Source organism: Euphorbia lathyris, chromosome 8 (assembly GCF_963576675.1).
Source record: "Euphorbia lathyris chromosome 8, ddEupLath1.1, whole genome shotgun sequence".
NCBI lineage: Eukaryota > Viridiplantae > Streptophyta > Magnoliopsida > Malpighiales > Euphorbiaceae > Euphorbia > Euphorbia lathyris.
The window spans coordinates 8,290,026-8,309,388 of NC_088917.1; the positions used below are offsets into that span (position 1 = coordinate 8,290,026).

The window sequence follows — 19,363 nt, forward strand, 5'->3', positions numbered from 1 at the left end:
TTAGAGGGTTGTGTCAAGGGTTTTCTTAACGGAAATGAAGCTTTGATCTTAATGCAAGAAAGAACGTTCCTTTAGGACGCTATTGGCTCTAGTAAATCTTAGGAACTTAAGAACACACGAAAGTTGACTTAAGTGGGCATTAAAGCTGATACTTTGACTTCATTGGTATTGTCACACATTCGTTTAAGTGTTGTATGGCCTTGCACAATCTGTTCGGCAGTGCCTAGCCTATTCTATCCTTTTAACTGTCTTCTATTCGTAATATCTTTCATAACTTTAGCAATCTTTTGTTTTAACTGACCGAACTCAAACAATCAATCTGACTAAGAAGATACTTTTACACACACACTCTGTTCAGCAACGAGTTTCTCATATCATTTTGATCTCAATCCCTGTGGATACGATACTCGACTTATCACTTTATTACTTGTATCTAGTGCACTTGCTAGAGTCACATTTGAGGACAACAATGGGCCTTGTGCAAAATAAGACATAATGGACTTTTAATAAAAACAATTGTACTTGAAAGTCCAAAATAGAAATTTGGACCTATTTTAGACCTAAAATATCATATTATTTGGTCTATTTTTAGGCCGAAATGGATAGTATAACAACAAAAATTTACTATATTCACACTAAAATTAAATTATTTAGGCCTCTTTTAGCCTTGGGCCCTGGGCAGCCGCACTCCCGGCCTATGCCCAGGGCCGGCCCTGACGATGATGATACATAATTTTTAGTTTATTCATCGTGCATAATGGCAAAATTGCCTTGGTGATTCACTCTCTCTTCGTTACTACTTGCTAAGTTGTTATTTGACGTTTGATGTTACCGATAGATATTCATTTTAACCTTTGATAGTACACACATTATTTATTTGTATTAAAATGATTTTTCTATTTCATGCTGACTATATTTTCAATCTTTTATATTAAACATTATTTGTATTAAGAATATCTGTTTGTCGGCCCTATCATGCATTTTATCTAACATAAGAGAGGACAATGATGATGCATAATTTTTAGTTTGCTCGTCGTACATAATAGCAAAATTTCCTTATCGATTCAAATGTTTTGAGTCCTCTCTTCGCGGTACTACTTGCTAATCACCACTAATTTGTAAAATAGGTGTGTCCTTTTTCTCTTTGTAATCCATAATATTTTAACTTTTTTTATTGAAATAATTATATATTAAGCTTAAAGATTTAAGCCTGTTTGGTTAAACTCTTGGTTGCTGTTTACTATTATTGGTAGATATTAATTAATTTTCATTCTAACTTTTTATGGTACATACATTATTTGTATTAAAAATAGCTTTCTGTTAATTTCACTGTTAATTTCATCACACACTTTGATATTACATCGTGTTTAGCATCCGTCTAAAACTAAGAGATGACTATGATGATATATAATCTTTACTTCACTCGTGTATAATGAGAAAAATTGTCTTGCCGACCTACCACCCACGTGTTTTGACGCCAGTGAGTAGACGCATCATAGCTGACCACCTAAAGTCAACAATAGCGAAAATCGAATCCCATTGAAAAGATGTAAGAGTAAATTCTTATCCCTAAAGGTTACACTCATCAAGTCAATCTCGTCAAGCATGACCAACCACTTCCTTAGCTACTTCACAATTCCGTGCAACTAATAAAAGTAGGAGAAGTTGCTTGGCCAAGTCTACCGGCTACAGATGCTAATGTGTCTACTGCTATAGTTTCTGATGCCGGCGAAGAAATTATATCCCTCACCAACCCCGCTATATCCTTTCATTTCAAATGAATCACTCCCAGCTAAGGGCGGATGTAGGGGGGTCAAATGGGGTATTTGCCCCCCCCCCCCCCCCCCCCCCGCCTTCATCCCATTAAAAAAAATAGTCCAAAAATAAGGGTTAAAGTGCAAAAATACCCCTAATATTTTGGGTCAGGAGCAATTTTATCCCTAATGCTAAAATGATACAATTTTATCCCTAATGTTGGAAGTCAAGAGCAATTTTACCCCCTAACGTTGATAAATTGGGTCAATTTGAGAAATAATTCATCAAACTTTCTTCTCGGTCATGAATAATAGTGTCTGAAATTGATCCAATTTATCTACGTTAGGGGTAAAATTGTGTAAATTACATATGTGGTGTACAACCTTTACCCGTAATTACACTTTGGTGTACAACCAAAATTTTATCACACTAAACACTACAACCTTTTAGTGACCTCCCACTAAAGTGTACAGCAGGTAAAAATGACCGGTCAACGCGTCACCTCAGCTTTAACCAGTCAAAAAATCAAAAAAAATCCAACCACTTAATATAAAATTACTTCTATACCCCTATCTCTCTATATCTTCATCTTCTTCCTCTATTTCTTTCTCTCTCTTCAAATTTCTTTCTCTCTCTAACCTCTCCCTTTATATTTCTTTATCTCTCTAACCTCTCTCCATAAAATCAATACCATAAAATCTTTGGATTCATACATAATAGATCATAGATGAATACACTTATATCATATTATAAGCCAATAATAACATAAGCTATAAAACTCCTCTGATTTAGAGAAAAATATCTACTTTTTCTCGCACATTTTGACATTTGTTAGGAGTCTACTTCTGATATCAATTTCATACAACTTTCATCTTCCATTAAAGCCCACGAGCTGCTCTTTTTCCCCCTTTCTTTTTATCCCCTTCTTTTGATGTATAAAAGTCTCACCATTGCAAAAGCTTAGAGCTTTAACTTAATTAATCCCTTCAAAGTGAAGCTTCACTAGTCAAAAGCGAATTGATATTGATAGCTCTCGAATTCGAATCCTCTCCTTTAGCAAACACAAACAGCCGGAGCCTGGCGGCGCGTGGATTCGAATTCAGCAAAATCCGATCGTATTCTTCAATCATATTCTCAATATCCTCATCCGTTGTTATAGAAATTAAAGCATCTAGATCTTCATTCGGTAACTGATACTTCACAGTCAAATTCGAAATTCCTGAATTGAAAATTTAAAACGAGATTAACGAATTTCAAATTGCAACCCAATCCAATCTAATTCAGAGCTTGGATAACTTACCTGAGAGCTGGGATAACTTGGAGATGAAAGCAGAGTAAGTAGTGGAACGGTGGACGGCGACGATTCGAGTATCGCCGCCAACATAACGGAGTTGATTGTCGTGCGGACGAGGAAGAATCTTACCGTTAAAGCTGCACATGAATCGGACACGGGTGTCTTGGGAGGCATAGTGTTCGGAGCAGGGAGAGGATGCGACGGAATCGGTGGCGCGGGAATCCAGCTCCGGTGGATGAAGCGCTGCCATGGGTGTGTATCGGGTTGTGTGTTAGAGATATATAGAATCACTTTTACGCGTTGATTGACTTCTCCACTTTGAGAAGGAATGTTTTGTTATTATATATGGTGGTGAGTTTGAAGACAATAATTTCAGACCATTTTTACTGTAAAAGATTCCTTGATTGGATAATTAATAGTAAGGTAATATAAAGCGGGGTAACAGACTTAATTGGAGAGAGGTTACAGAGATAAAGAAATTCAAAGAGGGAGGTTAGAGAGAGAAAGAAAATTGAAGAGAGAGAAATAGAGGGAAGAAGATGAAGATATGGAGTGATAGGGGTATAGAAGTAATTTTATATTAAGTGGTTGAATTTTTTTGACTTTTTGACCGGTCAAAGCTGAGGTGGCACGTTGACTGAGCATTGACCGGTCATTTTTACCTACTGTACACTTTAGTAGGAGGTTACTAAAAGGTTGTACAGTTTAGTGTGACAAAATTTTGATTGTACACCAAAGTGTGATTACGAGTAAAGGTTGTACACCACGTATGTAATTTACCCGTTTAAAATTGGTGCAAAATTACAAAATTGATATGCAATTGGTGCAAAATCAAAGAAAAAAATTACTATATTTTATAATAGTATCTGAAATTGATCCAATTTATCAATGTTAGGGATAAAATTGTTCTTGGCTATAAACATTAGGGGTAAAATTGCACCATTTTAGATGTTAGGGGTAAAATTGCACCTGACCCAAAACGTTAGGGATATTTGATGCGTAACAACCCGAGAATCCCGGAAATGGATGATTACGAGTCAGAAACATTATAATTTACGTTTTTTATCAAAAAAATCATGAAAATAATGCATGTCAATTGAATGATTTTGCATTTTTCGTCACCAAAAATTGAACAATTTTGTATTTTTTGTCATAAAAAATTAAACAATTTTACATTTTTTTTCTAAAATATTTTTACGTAGAATTTTGCCCCCCTCCCTCAAATCCTGGATTCGCCACTGCTCCCAACGGTCGGGCAAGTTACGAGCGAGCCTCTCTCTTCATTACTATTTGCTAATCACCATTCATTTGTGAAAATCCATTTGAATAGTTATGTTTTTTCTTTTTTTCTTTTTGAATGAATGAGTTTAGTTTCATTTAGATAACTACGTAAGAGACTTAAAACCTATTTGTACAACAAAAAAAAAGACATACTTTACATGTAAAATTAACACAGTTAACACGTAATCAAATCAATATACATCACATTAGCACAAAAGTAAAAGTAAAAAAAAAAAAAAAAAAAACAAACAAACAAACTAATGTGCTTCCACACATTGTCAAACTGGAAAAAAATGTCCAAAAGTAATTTTGCTAAAAACAATGATCTTTAAGTTTGATACTAAAAATAACCGTTAACAACCTCAAAATGAAATATTCTAAAAATTAAAATCGTTCAATACCATATTTAGTATTGAAAAAAAAAATGTATTTTCAAAATCATCATTTTTGAAGGTTTCTTTTACTAAAACATTAATTTTCTCTCTCATTATCAAACAACACCTAAATGACCTCAAAATTAAAAAGTTAGAGAAATAAAATTCTTTAAAATATCATAAAGTCTTTGAATTTTTCAATTTTAAAGTCATCTAACTCTCATTAAAATTGTAAAATCCTTATTTTCAGTAAAATCGTTTGAGCTAAAATCAACATCTTAATGTGCAGAACATATTATGTTAGCAAAGACTAATAATCAACACCTTAATGTGCTGACATATTATGTTAGCAAAAACTAACACCATTAACCGAATTCATTCTTTTACATTATTACTAAATGTAAAATGCAAACTCCTTTTACTAATAATTAGACCTATCCACAAGTCCGAATACCCACTCGGCCCGCCCAGGCCCTTAATAAAAATTGAACTTAGACCCAACTCAGCCCAACTAAAGCCCACCTTTATTTTTTGAATAGGTTTGGAATTAAAAACAAAAAAAGCACGAACCGGCCTAACCCGGTCTGTCTATTAATACTAATTAATAAATTTATATATTAAATATTTATTTTTAAATATAATGTTTATTTTTTATAATTAAAAACTATATATATATTTAAGTGGGTTTATATGGATTGGGCTTGGAAGCCCGAACCCAGCCCGGCCCGAACCTGCCTAAATTAATAGCGGGCTGAGCTAGGCTTGGACTGAACATTTTTATCTAAAAACCCGATAGGCCCGGCCCGACCCATGACCAGGTAATAATGTAAAATGCAAATTTCTTACAACACATCTTTCAAGGTCGCAATTACACGAGAGCACATAATTGTGTATAGAAGAGTATAGAACCTGGAAAACATGAATCAGATAACCCAATGCAATACAACAATCAAAACATCTATGATGAAGCAGGTTGTCTGTAAATGGGGTTGTCGTATCAGAAATTGACAGCGAGAACGAGAAGTATATTAAGGAAGTTTAAACAACATTTACAACATATTTTATATAAGACAGTTTACAGATTAACAAGAAGTTGGGATTTCTAGCTACCTCAAGAGAGCAATACATAATCTAGATTTGGATAATATATAATATAATATATAGTTTCTATTCTACAGGCTGAAATATGCAAAATAACATTTGTTTTCTCCATCTTTCTATCCTTTCATAGAAGATTCCATTGTTCTGTTTCCTTCATTAGCTAACAAATCTCCACTCTAATCTGCCCAAATTACCAATATCAGCACCGTTCATATGGACCTTGATGACCAAATGAATTTGGTTATTCACCGTAGATCTATGCTTATTAAATCTAAGTCTTAGGATGCTTTGAATCTCCACTCTAATAAGTCCAGATCTAGCAGTGAATAACCAAATACTACATGGTCATTAAGGTCCATGTGATCAAAATCGGGAAACCATGCCCTAGAAACAGCTACATTACTACATGATCAAGTAAATTGTACAGTCGCTGAAGTTTGGGGTCTGACTGACAAAAGTCATTAAACATGATCATGAAACCAATTGAACTAAAAGTTTAATCTCATAGTTAAGGAGGCTCGATAATAGCATTTATATTAATCTCTAATACCCTGCATGCGAATGTCCACTGAACTTGAAGCATGTACAAAATAGGTCCAGCCTACCATTTGTTCAGATTTAATCAATAAATGGGGCTATCAGTAATTGAACCTCGACAACTTGGTCTAAGAAGTTCTGATAACATGTTAAGGAACTAGTTGAACTAAAAGCATAAACTGATAGTTAAAGACCCAATTCATATTAATATCTGACACATCCCCGCACATGCACGCTAATGTCAATTGGGCTTGAAGCGTGAACAACACAGGCCCATCTTACCATGTGTTGAAATTAAATCAACAAATGGGGTTGCTAGGAATCAACCCATAGCATGTCATGGAACTAACTGAACTAAAAACCTAAGCTGATAGTTAAATCCCAATAATAGCATTTATATTTATATCTGACGTCATTTTCTTTCAATAGAAAAAAGAATGAACTTTACATTTGAATAAAATCGTTACGTCCAATTTGTGTACAAAAAATCACCAGAATATTGATGTGACATGGAAGATAGTTGATTATATACTAACTAAGAGCCATGGCGGACAAGGATGTGGTTTTTTAAAATCTTTTTTGTGGTTTAGGATGTCTCGCATGGATGCCTACCACGTGTTTTCCGTAATTAGCATATACTCAACTGTCTTGCCGTAATTAGCATATACTCAACTGTCTTCTATGTCATGTAAACATTCTGATGGGGTTTTTTTATACAAATTGGCCGGAACGACTTTATTAAAATCAAATGTGAAATTCAGTAATTTTATAGAAAGAAAACGAAGTTTAATGACTTGTGAAACAGACTCCAAACTTCGATAACCATTAAGCGGATTTTATCCCTACATGATCAGGTGATCATACAGAAGCAGTGTCACAGTTAGAAGTCATACCTCAACGGGCCAAGAAGCGCACGACAACACACGTAATATTGTCCGCGCTGCCTCGCTGGAATGCTTCCTGCATCAGTCTCTTTGCGGCCTGCTCTGGGTCATCAACTGGTCTAGTCATTTCAACAGCTTCCTGAGAAAAAAAAGAATGTAAGTATCAACTCACTGTGTTCTAGACGAAAATGATTTGAGCTCCGAAATGAAATCCAGCCTCCATCGTATGAAAGAGGAGGATGGGATCAGGCAAACCTCATTGGTCACGACATCCCATAATCCATCACTTGCGAGGATAAGAAACTCAAGCGAGCTGTCAACTTTCTCTTCCTGCAGTCACAGAAACTTCAGTTGTTAAAGCCTAAAAGTCTTTGATATTCCAATGTACAAATTTTTTAAATGAAGACTGAAATCATGTTACAACATTTTAAAATTCCATGGTACTGTCATAGCATTGGTAGAAATAAAGATCAGGAAAAAGCATCTTTTTAGTCCTTGATCTTTTCAATTTTTATTAATTGAGCCCCCGATCTTTCGATTTGACACATTGAGCCTCAATCAATTATAATTGTACACATTAATCACTGCTTACCAAATTAATTAGTTATAAACATCAAATTTAGTTAAAAGGGCATTACTTATCTGACCTACATCTCGAAAGGAGTTTTTTTACGGTTTCTATGGAGTCACGTCAAACACATAAAAAACTGTTTTTGAACTGTTAAAAAATCAAATTTTGAACTCAGATTAAATGAATATAATTGTGTACAAATATAATTGTGAGTGCTCAATATGTGAAATTCAAAGATTTCAAAGATCTCAAAAAGCTCCTGAGAAAGATACATCCAAGTTCCATGCACAGGCATCATATTTCGATTTCAACATGCAAGTACATAACATATGCAGTATGGCTGCAAAGAACAACACCTGAATTTCTGGATCAGCAACCACGTACTGCTTCAGAAGTCTATCACCAAAGGCACGGGAGACAGCAAGAACCCCACCAACTCTCCAAGTCCCTATTTTTGTTTTCAGTCATCAAGGTCGTAAGAAATTAACAACTCAAAAGCAGTCAATATATAGAGAAACAGTGGAATGACTGACTATGCAAAACCCTTACCTGCCCACATCACAAATCCTCCAGCATCTTCAATACGCTGCCGCTCATCAGTTTGATCTGGCTTGTGATCTCGAGAAACAGCAATAGCTACATAAGAAAAGAAATACAATTTAATGGCTCAATTATGTGATAACTAAGCAACGTAGTAATCAGAAGATCGTTTATCCCTGTTGTGCAAGGTCTACCTTCATAGCAAAAAAATCAGCAATAACAGTAGAATTTTCTTTAGAACAACATGTATTTAGAAATCAATCCTAAAGAATCATCTTTTCTTTCTATCTTGATATCCACTTAAAAAGTCAATGCCCTGTTCTCTAAATTACTCAAAGCCACGTCTTTCCCTTGCACACCCATCTAGAAAAAGAAGTAAAACCATACCATTTTTAAAATAAGCATGCATCAGCCAAGGGAACAAAGTGACGGACTGTCATATGTCTGCACATGTTTCAATCATAACTAACAAGTACAACACAGAATAAAAACTTAAATGATGAATACAACTGAGCCATTGTCAATGTTTACATAAAAAAAATCTGGAGTGGAACTTCATCTTTGGGAAGGTTGAAATTCCTCCCACTATGAGATTACATGATTGACAATTACTGTTAGATGATATGACAAACTATGAATATCTTACGCGAACAAGAGCACTAGAACTAGTAACTCTTCTAAACTTACCATTGCCTCCACGGCATATGACAGCTCTAGAATCTCCAACATTCGCAACAAGTAAACGATCACCAACAAGAATGGCAGTAGAAGCAGTTGATCCAGCATCTCGGTTCTGATTATTTTCTGATTTCAGAAATTCTGAGTCTGTGTGATTGTATGCATCAGCTGTAGTAAAAATGAAAAGATTAAGTTATTTTGTGTAATGTATAATCTAGAAACAATAAAAGGGCGGCCCGGTCGCACTACGCGTCCCCGCTGAGCGAGGGTCTGGGGAGGGGTCCCACCACAAGGGTGTACTGGGGCAAGCCTTCCCTTGCCAATTTATTTGGCAAGAGGCCGCTCCTAAGACTCGAACCCGTGACCTCTTGGTCACACGACAACAACGTTTACCGTTGCGCCAAGGCTCGCCCTCCATGACAATAAAAAAAAAAAAAAAAGGGCGGCCCGGTCGCATTACGCGTCCCCGCTGAGCGAGGGTCCGGGGAGGGGTCCCACCACAAGGGTGTATTGGGGGCAAGCCTTCCCTTGCCAATTTAATTGGCAAGAGGCCGCTCCTAAGACTCGAACCCGTGACCTCTGGTCACACGACAACAACGTTTTACCGTTGCGCCAAGGCTCGCCCTCCATGACAATAAAGGGGCGGCCCGGTCGCATTACGCGTCCCCGCTGAGCGAGGGTCCGGGGAGGGGTCCCACCACAAGGGTGTATTGGGGGCAAGCCCTCCATGACAATAAGAACATAAAATTCAACAAAAGAATACCTATAGCAGATTTTGTATCAGAAATGAACTTTGGATGCTGAATCAAATTACTGAAAAGGTTATGTTTCACATATTCAGCAGCACGTGCGCCTCCATGACCTGACAAGGCATAAAAGACATTTTCAGGATTATGAAATATACATTTATAGGAAAATTCTTTGCTGAACTATACAGCTAGGCTTCACCACAGAGTTTTTATTTTCCATTAACAAAATGCCTAATTAAGTACTAAACCCACTAATAAATGGTGGAACAAACTGGTATGGACTGCATCAGTTTACATTCACACTCCATTTACGTAGGTGACAAATGGCTTCAAGTACGCTATTGCATTGGAGCAGATGCCCAAACACCCATTCTCCATAAATCTTTGCAGAAATTGATACATTAGAAGCTGCAGTAATTGTAAAAGAACATATGTACCAATCTACAGTCCATTAGCTTGAGACATCTATTGATTACTCAATTGTTGTGAATGAAAAAATCTTATTATCCAGTCAAAATAGTTGGAAAGCTACAATAAGAACGCAGCAATCATCTAGCAGATACTATGAGCCCTCTGTCCCACGCATCTAAGTATCTAACAAGCTTGCTTTGTTCACCGGTTCCACCGAAAACTCTCATTTGTTACCGCCTTCTTACATAATATATCTCCATACAGCCCACGCCAAAAGATTATACAATTTTTGGGATAAAAACTAAGGGTGGATAGCAAGTAATTGATAATTAAACTCGCATAATGTGAAATATTAAAGTACATAAAAGGTGGAGAGATAGAGAGATAGAGAGACAGAGACCATCGAAAACTCCAAATAAGCCAACTATCTCCCCCTCAACACCATCAATTCTTGTCTCATAAAAGTCTTCCATTGAAGATCTTTTCCCCGGAGAGCTTGCATATCCATAACTGAACTTTCCATTCTGACTGCAGCAGCAAATATGTCAAACTTTCTGTCAGATCAATATTATAAATCAACAGAAGAAATTAAACCACTTTCAAACTCATAAAACATTTCTTGAGGTGCATTGGACAAGAGGGCTTTATCCCAATTACTAGGCAATCATATTCAATCAAATTTTAGACATTAACAAGGAAAGAAACAAAGCACATGAAAATTATAAGCAAATGAAAAACAATCATAAGTTACTTCAGTGTAACCATAAAATCAGAAACTTCATAAGCTCAACGTGTAAGAGTTCAAGAGTAGGTCAAAGTAAAGCTGAAGAATAACGGAAAAGAATATGTAGATGTAAATAACACGAGCTAACAATTGCATTTCACATGAACATCAACTTGCATGAGGTCACATTATGAAAAGATGTTTTGTGTGTACTCACAAATTAACTGTTAAACACAGACTGAATATTGCCTGTTTAGGCTTCTCCATGTGTAACAAATTTGGCAACAAGTTCACGTTGAAAAGCAAATACTATGGGGTAGTTTCAGGGATTTTAGTGCAGTGCTCTACACTAAGAGTCCAACAAACTTAGATTGAATCAACTACCAATGGCAAAAAGGAGCAACAAACTGTGCTCATCCAAAAAATCAAAGTGACAAAATGAAAGATTTATTCTCAATACTTACACACTTGTTTAAACTATCTGCAACAATTGAAGGTCAAAAAATGCCTGGGAAGTTCAGTTGAATAACTGATCTTTGGACCCCTAGGTCCTAAAAATCGAGTTGGAATAGAGTAACATTTCACAAACCTGTCATGGAAAGCTGAAATTTCTAACTAATATGTCAAAATCTAAGATTTTTGGCGGTTGAATTCCGCTTCAAACCAAAGACCATTCAGCCAAATAGGCACTTGATAATTTCAAATATTAGAAATTACTGAAATACCCAAACTATTTATCATTAGTATTAAAAACCAAACTACTTATTGCTACTGTAATTACATCCATAATCGGAAATAGTATGACTGCTTAAAATACTTCTATCTATAGTATATCAGCATTAGTAAGCTTTAAAGTGATAGTATAATTGCCACGTGTACTCGTTCCAAAATATTAAAGAACCTCATCCTTCCAACCTATCGTAATCAAAGTTACGTGTCAAAAGATTAATTTTCAAGATGATGTCAGGTGAATCTTTCGCCTAAATGACGCAACATATACACAATATAGTACTAAAAGGAGACCTAAGGACAAATATTGTCGCGTACCTAACATTACAAATCTAAAGAAGTAGAACCGTACAAAATAATGACGCAATCATAAATAACATGCTCCCTCGGAAAAGAAAGTTCCTCGCCGAACACGACAAAAATATGCATGTGGATTCATTTCTCACGTCTTACTGGTTGCCAAAATATAGAAAACAACTGAGTAAACATACCTCATAAGGGGAAAAATCTCTAAAGCTGCCAATAGGAACAGAACAGTAAAAGAATACAGACTTTTTCAGTTAAACTTCATTCATTAACCTTGCAAAAGAACCGGAACGAAATTCTTTTCACATGCAATCAATTATTTAATTTGTTTTTTACCATTCTTTTGTCATTTATGTTTTTCGCAAGAGAAACTATCACACATAGAATTAAACAAATAAGAGTGTTCTGGTTGGAGTAAAAACCCAATATTATTAGAAGCTTTGCCTTAAGGAAACAAAGTTGGTGAAACTGTTCAGTTTTTTTTTTTTTAATATGCTTAGCCATATATGGATGGAATACAAGTTTAAACAAGTTTGGTTTCTGAAAAAATTAATATATGACATAACCAATTAGAGAAAGTTTATACCATGATCAGACAAATCTTCGAAATTAAATACAGTACAATTATCATCAACAACAAGGAAGCGGAAGCAAAATCCATTGAATAGATGAAACACACACAGCACAAACAATTCAACCAATGGTTTTTTTATATAAAACATATAGAAGATAAAGCCAACGATAAAATCACGAGATGGTCAAACAGAAAAGAAAAAGATCGAACCATATATCTATCAGACATTTTTTCTTTTACCTGAGACCACCACCACTCACAGGTGAATCATCAGCAAAACCCTGGTTTGAAGGCGAAAAAACTGAATTGAGGTAGCCCATATTCTTCGTTGAAATTTCCAGCTTCTCTATTCTCGATCAAGATCAGAAAACAAAATAACAACGGAAATAGCAGGTTTTTTATGATTACTCTATCAGATTTTAAGGCCAACACTCCTATGTTGTTGACATTTATGATTTTATTTCTAATTTCGGAATTATTCAGCTTCACCTGCATCCAAAAAAACAAAATTACAATCCGATAATGTACAGATCGGTTAATTACAGCATAAACTACATAAACAACCAATCTAATCCAAAATCCTCATCGTTATAAGTTCATCAAGATTAAATCTAAGAAAAATAAATTCAAATTCATCAAGCGATAATTACCAGATAAGGGAATGAAAGAGAGAGCACTTGAAAGGCAAAAAAAAAAGGATAGGAATGAAATACCAATATAAACAACAGCTCATAGAAGGCGATAAATGAGATGAGAGCAGCAGTTTTAGAGAGAGAAAGTTTGAGAGAGAGAAGAGAAGAATTAGAAACAAAAACCAAGAGGTGATTTCTGTTTCAATTCGGTTTGTTATTGCAGAGAGAGGATTCCATTCAATACCCCAAAGAAAAAAACTACAATTAAAAGGAAAATTACATAATGAGGCCTCATTATTTAGATTTTGATATATATACCCCTAACGTCTAAAATGATATAATTTTTTTCTCTAATATTAGGCAAAAAGTATAATTAAGCCCCTTAACTTTACCTGTTTTAAGGATCAAACTCGTGATCAATTATGTTTCCACATTGAGCTCTTGATCATTAATTTTGTTATGGATTTGGCCCTTATTTAACTTTTCAATCGAGTTTGGGAGAGGAGAAGATCGATTTGGCGATTTTAAGGTTGAAAATCACAAAATGAGAGAGGAAAAGATCGAGTTTGAAAGAATCTACTAGAAATTAATTTCTGCAGTTTTTTTATTACTTTTTACTCTCTATCTATCATAGTCAATAAACTCTTATTTTTATTTGTCCACGTTAATAAGCCGAATCACCCTAATGATGCGTATCCGTCCAAACTCGACGAAAAAGTTAAATAATGGCCAAATCCATAACAAAATCAATTATTATGAGCTCAATATGGAAAAATAATTGATTAATGGCTTCAGGGGCTTAATTATGCTTTTTGCCCTAATATTATCATCCAAGAGCATTTTTATCTCTGACAATAACAAGTTGAGTCAATTTGAAAAACAATTCATCAAATTGTTTTCGCAATCATAAATCTTGTCATCTCCAAATATATGTACAGCATTTTGTGACTCATCGGATCACAAACATATACTATTCTATTATGAAGTTACAAAACATAAAAAAAATTAGAATTGACTAATATGCAACTGATGTAGAATATGGGAACAAAATATCTGTGTTTTTAACGATGTCTAAAATTGACTCAATTTATCATTAGGAGTAAAATTGCTTTTTATTACCAATATTAAAGGTAAAATTATACTATTTTCGATGCTAGTGGTAAAATTGCTCTTGACTCTAACATTAGAGGTATTTTTACATTTTATCTATTTATTTTTAAGTTGAAATAAGGTATAAAGTTAGGTCTTGTTTGATTACTTTGATAATCACTTATAACGGTTATTTTTTACAACTTAAATTAGTCAATTAAGTTTAAAAACCACTTATTTTGATAAGTTATAATATTTAATTCATTTGGTTTTCACGTAAACAAAATGTAATTTTAAATTTAATGTGTACTAGATGGTGTAATTTTAAACTTTATTAACGGAAGATGAATTTGTTTCATTAATAAAAGATGTACAATTTCAAATTTGATTGGGTGATAACCACGCTAAAAGTTGGAGAGTAATTAAAAAATAAAATTATATTTCATTAATGAAGCGTGAAATTTCATTATTTGGAAAACTATTACTATTGTAAAGCCTAAATTTTCTCTTCTTCAATCAATCCTAAGGCTAAATTGGTGCATTATTTCCTTTTAGTTATATAAGTGTTTATTAAATTAGTTGGATGTAAACGTCTAATTCAATAAAATAAAAAAGTACAATTTATTTCATCTATATCTCAAACCAATAAGGTATAAATATATTTATAATATTGACCATCAAGAGTAATTTTACTTTTAATATCTAAAATAGTACAATTGTATCCCTAACATTGGCAACCAAAACCAGTTTTACTTTTAACGTTGACAAGTTAGGTCAATTTGATAAATAATTTATCAAACTGTCTTTTCTCAGTAACAAATCTTATTATCTCTGCTCTATAAATGTGTCATTTTCTCATTCATCAGTAGCAAATCATAAACATATATATAAATATGAAAAAATAAAAAATTATATTATCTTTTTGTACGAGTGGGATAAAAAAAATTAAATATTTTATCGGATTTAATATTAATCTCTAATTTTATTATTAAATTAAATTAAAGAAAATAGAACTAATTAATATGTAAACAGAAAAAAAATATTTATGTATTTTTAATTACGTGTGAATTTGACATAACTTGCTAGCGTTAAAAAATTGATTTTGTTTGCCAATATTAAAAATAAAATTATAAGATTTTAAACGTTAAAGGGAATTTTTATACTTTATCCCTATCTGAAATATTCGAATAAAAAATTTATAATTTTTTATGTAAATTTTAAATATATATGGAATGAATAACTATATGTTAATTAAATTTTTATATTAAAATTAAAAAAGCATATCAACTCAATACACTAAAATCAGAATAATTTAAGGGCTTGGACTACTTTTTGCCAAATTTAAAATTCATATGACATAGGATAATGTGCAAAAAATAGTTGTAACGTTTAACGTTAGGAGTAGTTTCACATCTAATGTATGAAATGGCGTAATTTTATCATTAATGGTGGCAGTAAAAAACAATTTTATCTCTAATATTGTGAATTTGAGAAATAATTTATCAAACTGTTTTTCAGTCATGCATATCGTCATCTACACTTTATATGTAAGTCATTTTATCACTCATTAGTAATAATTATAAACATATGATTAGACGTGGAAAAATTAAAAATATACTCTTTTTATATAAGTTGGACAAAAAAAATAAAATATTTCACCGAATTTATAAATATTAATCTCCAATTCTATTATTAAATCACAGAAAATATAAAATCTTTTTTTAAAAACAAATTGATATACAATTAGTGTATAACAAGGAATAAAATATTTGTATTTTATAATAATATCTAAAATTGACTCAACTTGTCAATGTTAGAGATAAAAGTACATTAGGGATAAAAATTACTATTTCAGACGTTAAGAGTAAAATTGCTACTAGCATAAATATAAGGATAAATAATTTATTAGCCACCATCTTTTTACATAACACACTATTTAGTCCCTTTTATTTTAAAAAAACACATTACAAGGTTTATATCTTTTATCAATATTAACCCTTTAGTTATTTTGTCTATTTTTTTTTAGATTTTTAACCTTTATATTTCATAAACAGACAGACAGAAAATAACAAAGTAACATGTTCATTTTGTATCATATCACTACTGCTGTCTTGAAAGTTAAGATATGTTCGGTTAAAAATCAAAAGAAATAGACAGAAAACAAAAAAAATTAATATTGACAAAAGATAAGAACCTTACAATGTTTTTTCAAAATAAAAGAACTAAATAGTACGTTACATAAAAATATAGGGGCTAATAAATTATTTACGCTAAATAGACCCGGCAAAGCGACACACGACCCGATGACACGACACGAACACGACATGCTTTTTTAGTGTTAGTGTTTAGGGTTTTATGACACGACACGAAAGTTGACACGACACGAAATGACACGTTAATTTTCATGTCATTTTCGTGCCAACCCGAAAAACACGAAACTGACCCGAAATTTAATTAAAGAAATTAAAAAAATTAAAAATTATGATAAACTAGGTTAAAAATAGACATGACTTTTCTTATTTATTAAAGTATAAATATAAAGAGTATAAAAAAAAATCTTATCTTATCTTATTATCTTAACTTATTAGGTTTTAATTTTTCAAATTATGAATTTGAAGTAAAGTTCAAAATATTTGGAATGACAGATCGGATCGTGTTGAGCAGGTCAGGTCGTGTTAGTGTTGAGCTTAATAGGTAATGGGTCATTTTTGGATTGACACGAAACTGACACGCTAATTTTTTAGTTGAGTTAGTGTTGATATGTGAACCTAAAAACGACACGAAATGACATGGATATTGAAAATTATTGTTATATTCTCTTGTGTTTTTTTATGTTACTTTATTAATAAAGATAATAAAATTATAATTATTAATTGCAAATATTGATTTGAATTTCCTAAATTGTTATAAACACATTACATGACCCTCTAACATGATATTATCGAACTTTTCGATAATTATTGTTAACATACTAATCTAAAAATGATATAAAATGTTTAAAAACAGTATCATATCTTCTTATATTTTTAAGAGTTATTATTAATATATATACATAACAAAATTACATGTAACCCGAAAACACGACACGAAATCGATACTAACCCGAACAGGTTAACACGACTTTAACACGAAAGTTTTTGGGTTGGGTTTGGGTTTACTCATTTTTGACACGAACCTGAAATGACACGACACGAACACGACTCGAACACGATAATTGCCAGGTCTAACGCTAAATATAAAACTTATATTTTAAATATTTATTTGCACCTTATCCTTAAAATATAAATATATATTTATTTTTTTAATTAAAAAAAAACTTTTGGCAGCTGAAAGAAAGGGAGTTGTTACTTCATGCTAAAAATGGGCTCTTTTTGTTGTCTTACGGGTCGCCGCTGCGTCAGCCGAGCTCACGCTAGGACCGAGTCAATGCCAAAACAACTACGCTGACTCGATCATCTTTTATCATGTGGTTAAGATTCATTTGTGGATCTAATCTCACGGCTCTTGTTTTTCTAGCTTTTCTAGTGAGATGTATGGTAGAACTCCTTTTAGGCTAAGAAGAGTCCGACATTTTCTTTCTCTTTTCCTTCTTTTCTGAAATCCAAAGATAAACTTCACCTCTCAAAAAATTAAATATTACTAAGAGGAAATATATGAGAAATTATAAAAATAAAATAAGAAATTCAAACTAAGTGGAATTATATGAGAATTTTTTTTACTAGGATAAGATGTAAAAATACGCATAATATTAATAGGTTTTTTTAAAAAATTTTACTCCTAACATTTAAAATAATCCAATATAAAATATAGATGTTTTGCTATCTATTTTGCACTACTTATATATCATTTAGTTCTAAAAAAAAAGTTTTCACGTTTTTTTTGTGATTTAATAATAAAATTGGATATTAATATTTTTAAATTCGACGAAATATTTAAAATTTTCCAACTCGTACAAAATACGGTATAATTTTTTTTTTTTATCTCGTCTATTCATGTGTTTGTGATATGTTACTGATTAGTAATAAAATGATGCACATGTAATGCGCGGATGATAAAATTTGTGACTGAGATGACAGTTTGATAAATTATTTCTCAAATTGATCCAATTTGTCAAGGTTAAGGGTAAAATTGTTATTGGCTGCCAACGTTGTGGGTAAAATTGCACCATTTAACATTATGGGTAAAATTGTTATTGGCTGCCAACGTTGTGGGTAAAATTGCACCATTTTAAACATTAGGGGTAAAATTGCTCCCAACTGTCAATATTAAGGGTATTTTTGCACCTCCTTATCCCCTTTTTTTTAGAAAAATAAGTTTCGTTAAATCGAATCAACATACCGGGAATGTAAAATAAAATCTGGAGAGACATTACTCACTCTACAAGTTCTGACAATGAATGAGAAGACCTAGCTAAAGCACGAGTCACCTTATTCACAGAATGACCTATAAATCTGACAGAAACGTCATTGATATTAGAAATAATTTACGAAAGTATGTCTGATGAATATGTTCCACCATTGTCAACGCATCTGACTCCACCTCCACACCACCAAAACTCTTGAGTTTAATCCGCCTGAGAGCCTCTCTAACACCAATAGTTTCATCTTCCCTAATCGAAAAGTTTCCAGCAATACATTTTGAAAACACACTATAGAAGCTACTCGCGTCGTTCCTAAGCACAACACCAACACCTAACGAGACTGACCATAAATAATTGAAGCGTCTATGAAAATTTGAGTTTACCAAGGGTTGCCAAACAGCACTCCTAGAGTCTCCGCTATGAAAATCAAGCATTCCGCAGACATTATTTTGCAATAATCATGCATCTTGCGAGTCTTTAAGTCCAACACAAACCAAACGAAAAAGACAACAGTAATGTCAACGCTTCGGTCTTTTACACCACCTCATTCCTACAACACCAAATACCTCATATAATTGAAGCCCATAAATAGCATTGCTCTTCAGTTAACACATTACATACAAACTCCAACCAGGCAACAAGCGACTCCCCTGTAAAATTTGAAATTATCCTCATCGAAGACTCGTTCCAAACTGTTATGGCAAAAGGAAGTTATGAAAATGTGAATGTTGGACTCCAACCTTCTTTTTTTTTCATAAACAACATAATTGATCA

The 19,363-nt window shown here is 33.1% G+C and overlaps 2 protein-coding genes across 5 annotated transcripts; both read right to left on the reverse strand.

The window, feature by feature from the left end:
* Positions 1 to 2,443: 2,443 nt before the first annotated feature.
* Positions 2,444 to 3,356, reverse strand: LOC136202161 (RAF-like serine/threonine-protein kinase PRAF). Its single transcript, XM_065992664.1, has 2 exons — positions 3,056 to 3,356; positions 2,444 to 2,974 (listed from the first exon to the last, which is right to left on the reverse strand). Exons 1-2 carry the CDS (start codon positions 3,297 to 3,299, stop codon positions 2,742 to 2,744), a joined length of 477 nt encoding a protein of 158 aa, XP_065848736.1. The 5' UTR covers positions 3,300 to 3,356; the 3' UTR covers positions 2,444 to 2,741.
* A 2,352-nt stretch (positions 3,357 to 5,708) lies between these two features.
* Positions 5,709 to 13,375, reverse strand: LOC136202592 (probable protein phosphatase 2C 59). Of its 4 annotated transcripts, none has more exons than XM_065993313.1 (10): positions 13,222 to 13,375; positions 12,749 to 12,997; positions 10,576 to 10,703; positions 9,779 to 9,877; positions 9,025 to 9,183; positions 8,347 to 8,433; positions 8,154 to 8,245; positions 7,482 to 7,556; positions 7,236 to 7,365; positions 5,709 to 5,981 (listed from the first exon to the last, which is right to left on the reverse strand). In XM_065993313.1, the coding sequence occupies exons 2-9, from the start codon at positions 12,826 to 12,828 to the stop codon at positions 7,237 to 7,239; spliced, it is 849 nt and encodes a 282-aa protein (XP_065849385.1). In that variant the 5' UTR covers positions 12,829 to 12,997; positions 13,222 to 13,375; the 3' UTR covers positions 5,709 to 5,981; position 7,236. The 4 variants fall into 4 exon arrangements, with proteins under 4 accessions (XP_065849385.1, XP_065849382.1, XP_065849383.1 ...); XM_065993310.1 differs by having other exon boundaries at positions 5,709 to 5,986; XM_065993311.1 differs by having other exon boundaries at positions 5,709 to 5,986; positions 13,159 to 13,344.
* Positions 13,376 to 19,363: the final 5,988 nt, after the last annotated feature.

Excerpts from the sequence above, each read along its gene's own strand:
- LOC136202161 (XM_065992664.1), bottom strand. The coding sequence starts at position 3,299 with ATGGCAGCGCTTCATCCACCGGAGCTGGATTCCCGCGCCACCGATTCC. Across the intron at positions 2,975-3,055 it reads CAAGTTATCCCAGCTCTCAG|GAATTTCGAATTTGACTGTG; the intron begins GTAAGTTATCCA and ends TTTTCAATTCAG.
- LOC136202592 (XM_065993313.1), bottom strand. The coding sequence starts at position 12,828 with ATGGGCTACCTCAATTCAGTTTTTTCGCCTTCAAACCAGGGTTTTGCT. Across the intron at positions 9,184-9,778 it reads TGATACAAAATCTGCTATAG|CTGATGCATACAATCACACA; the intron begins GTATTCTTTTGT and ends TTTTTACTACAG. Across the intron at positions 7,366-7,481 it reads GGGATGTCGTGACCAATGAG|GAAGCTGTTGAAATGACTAG; the intron begins GTTTGCCTGATC and ends TTTTTTTCTCAG.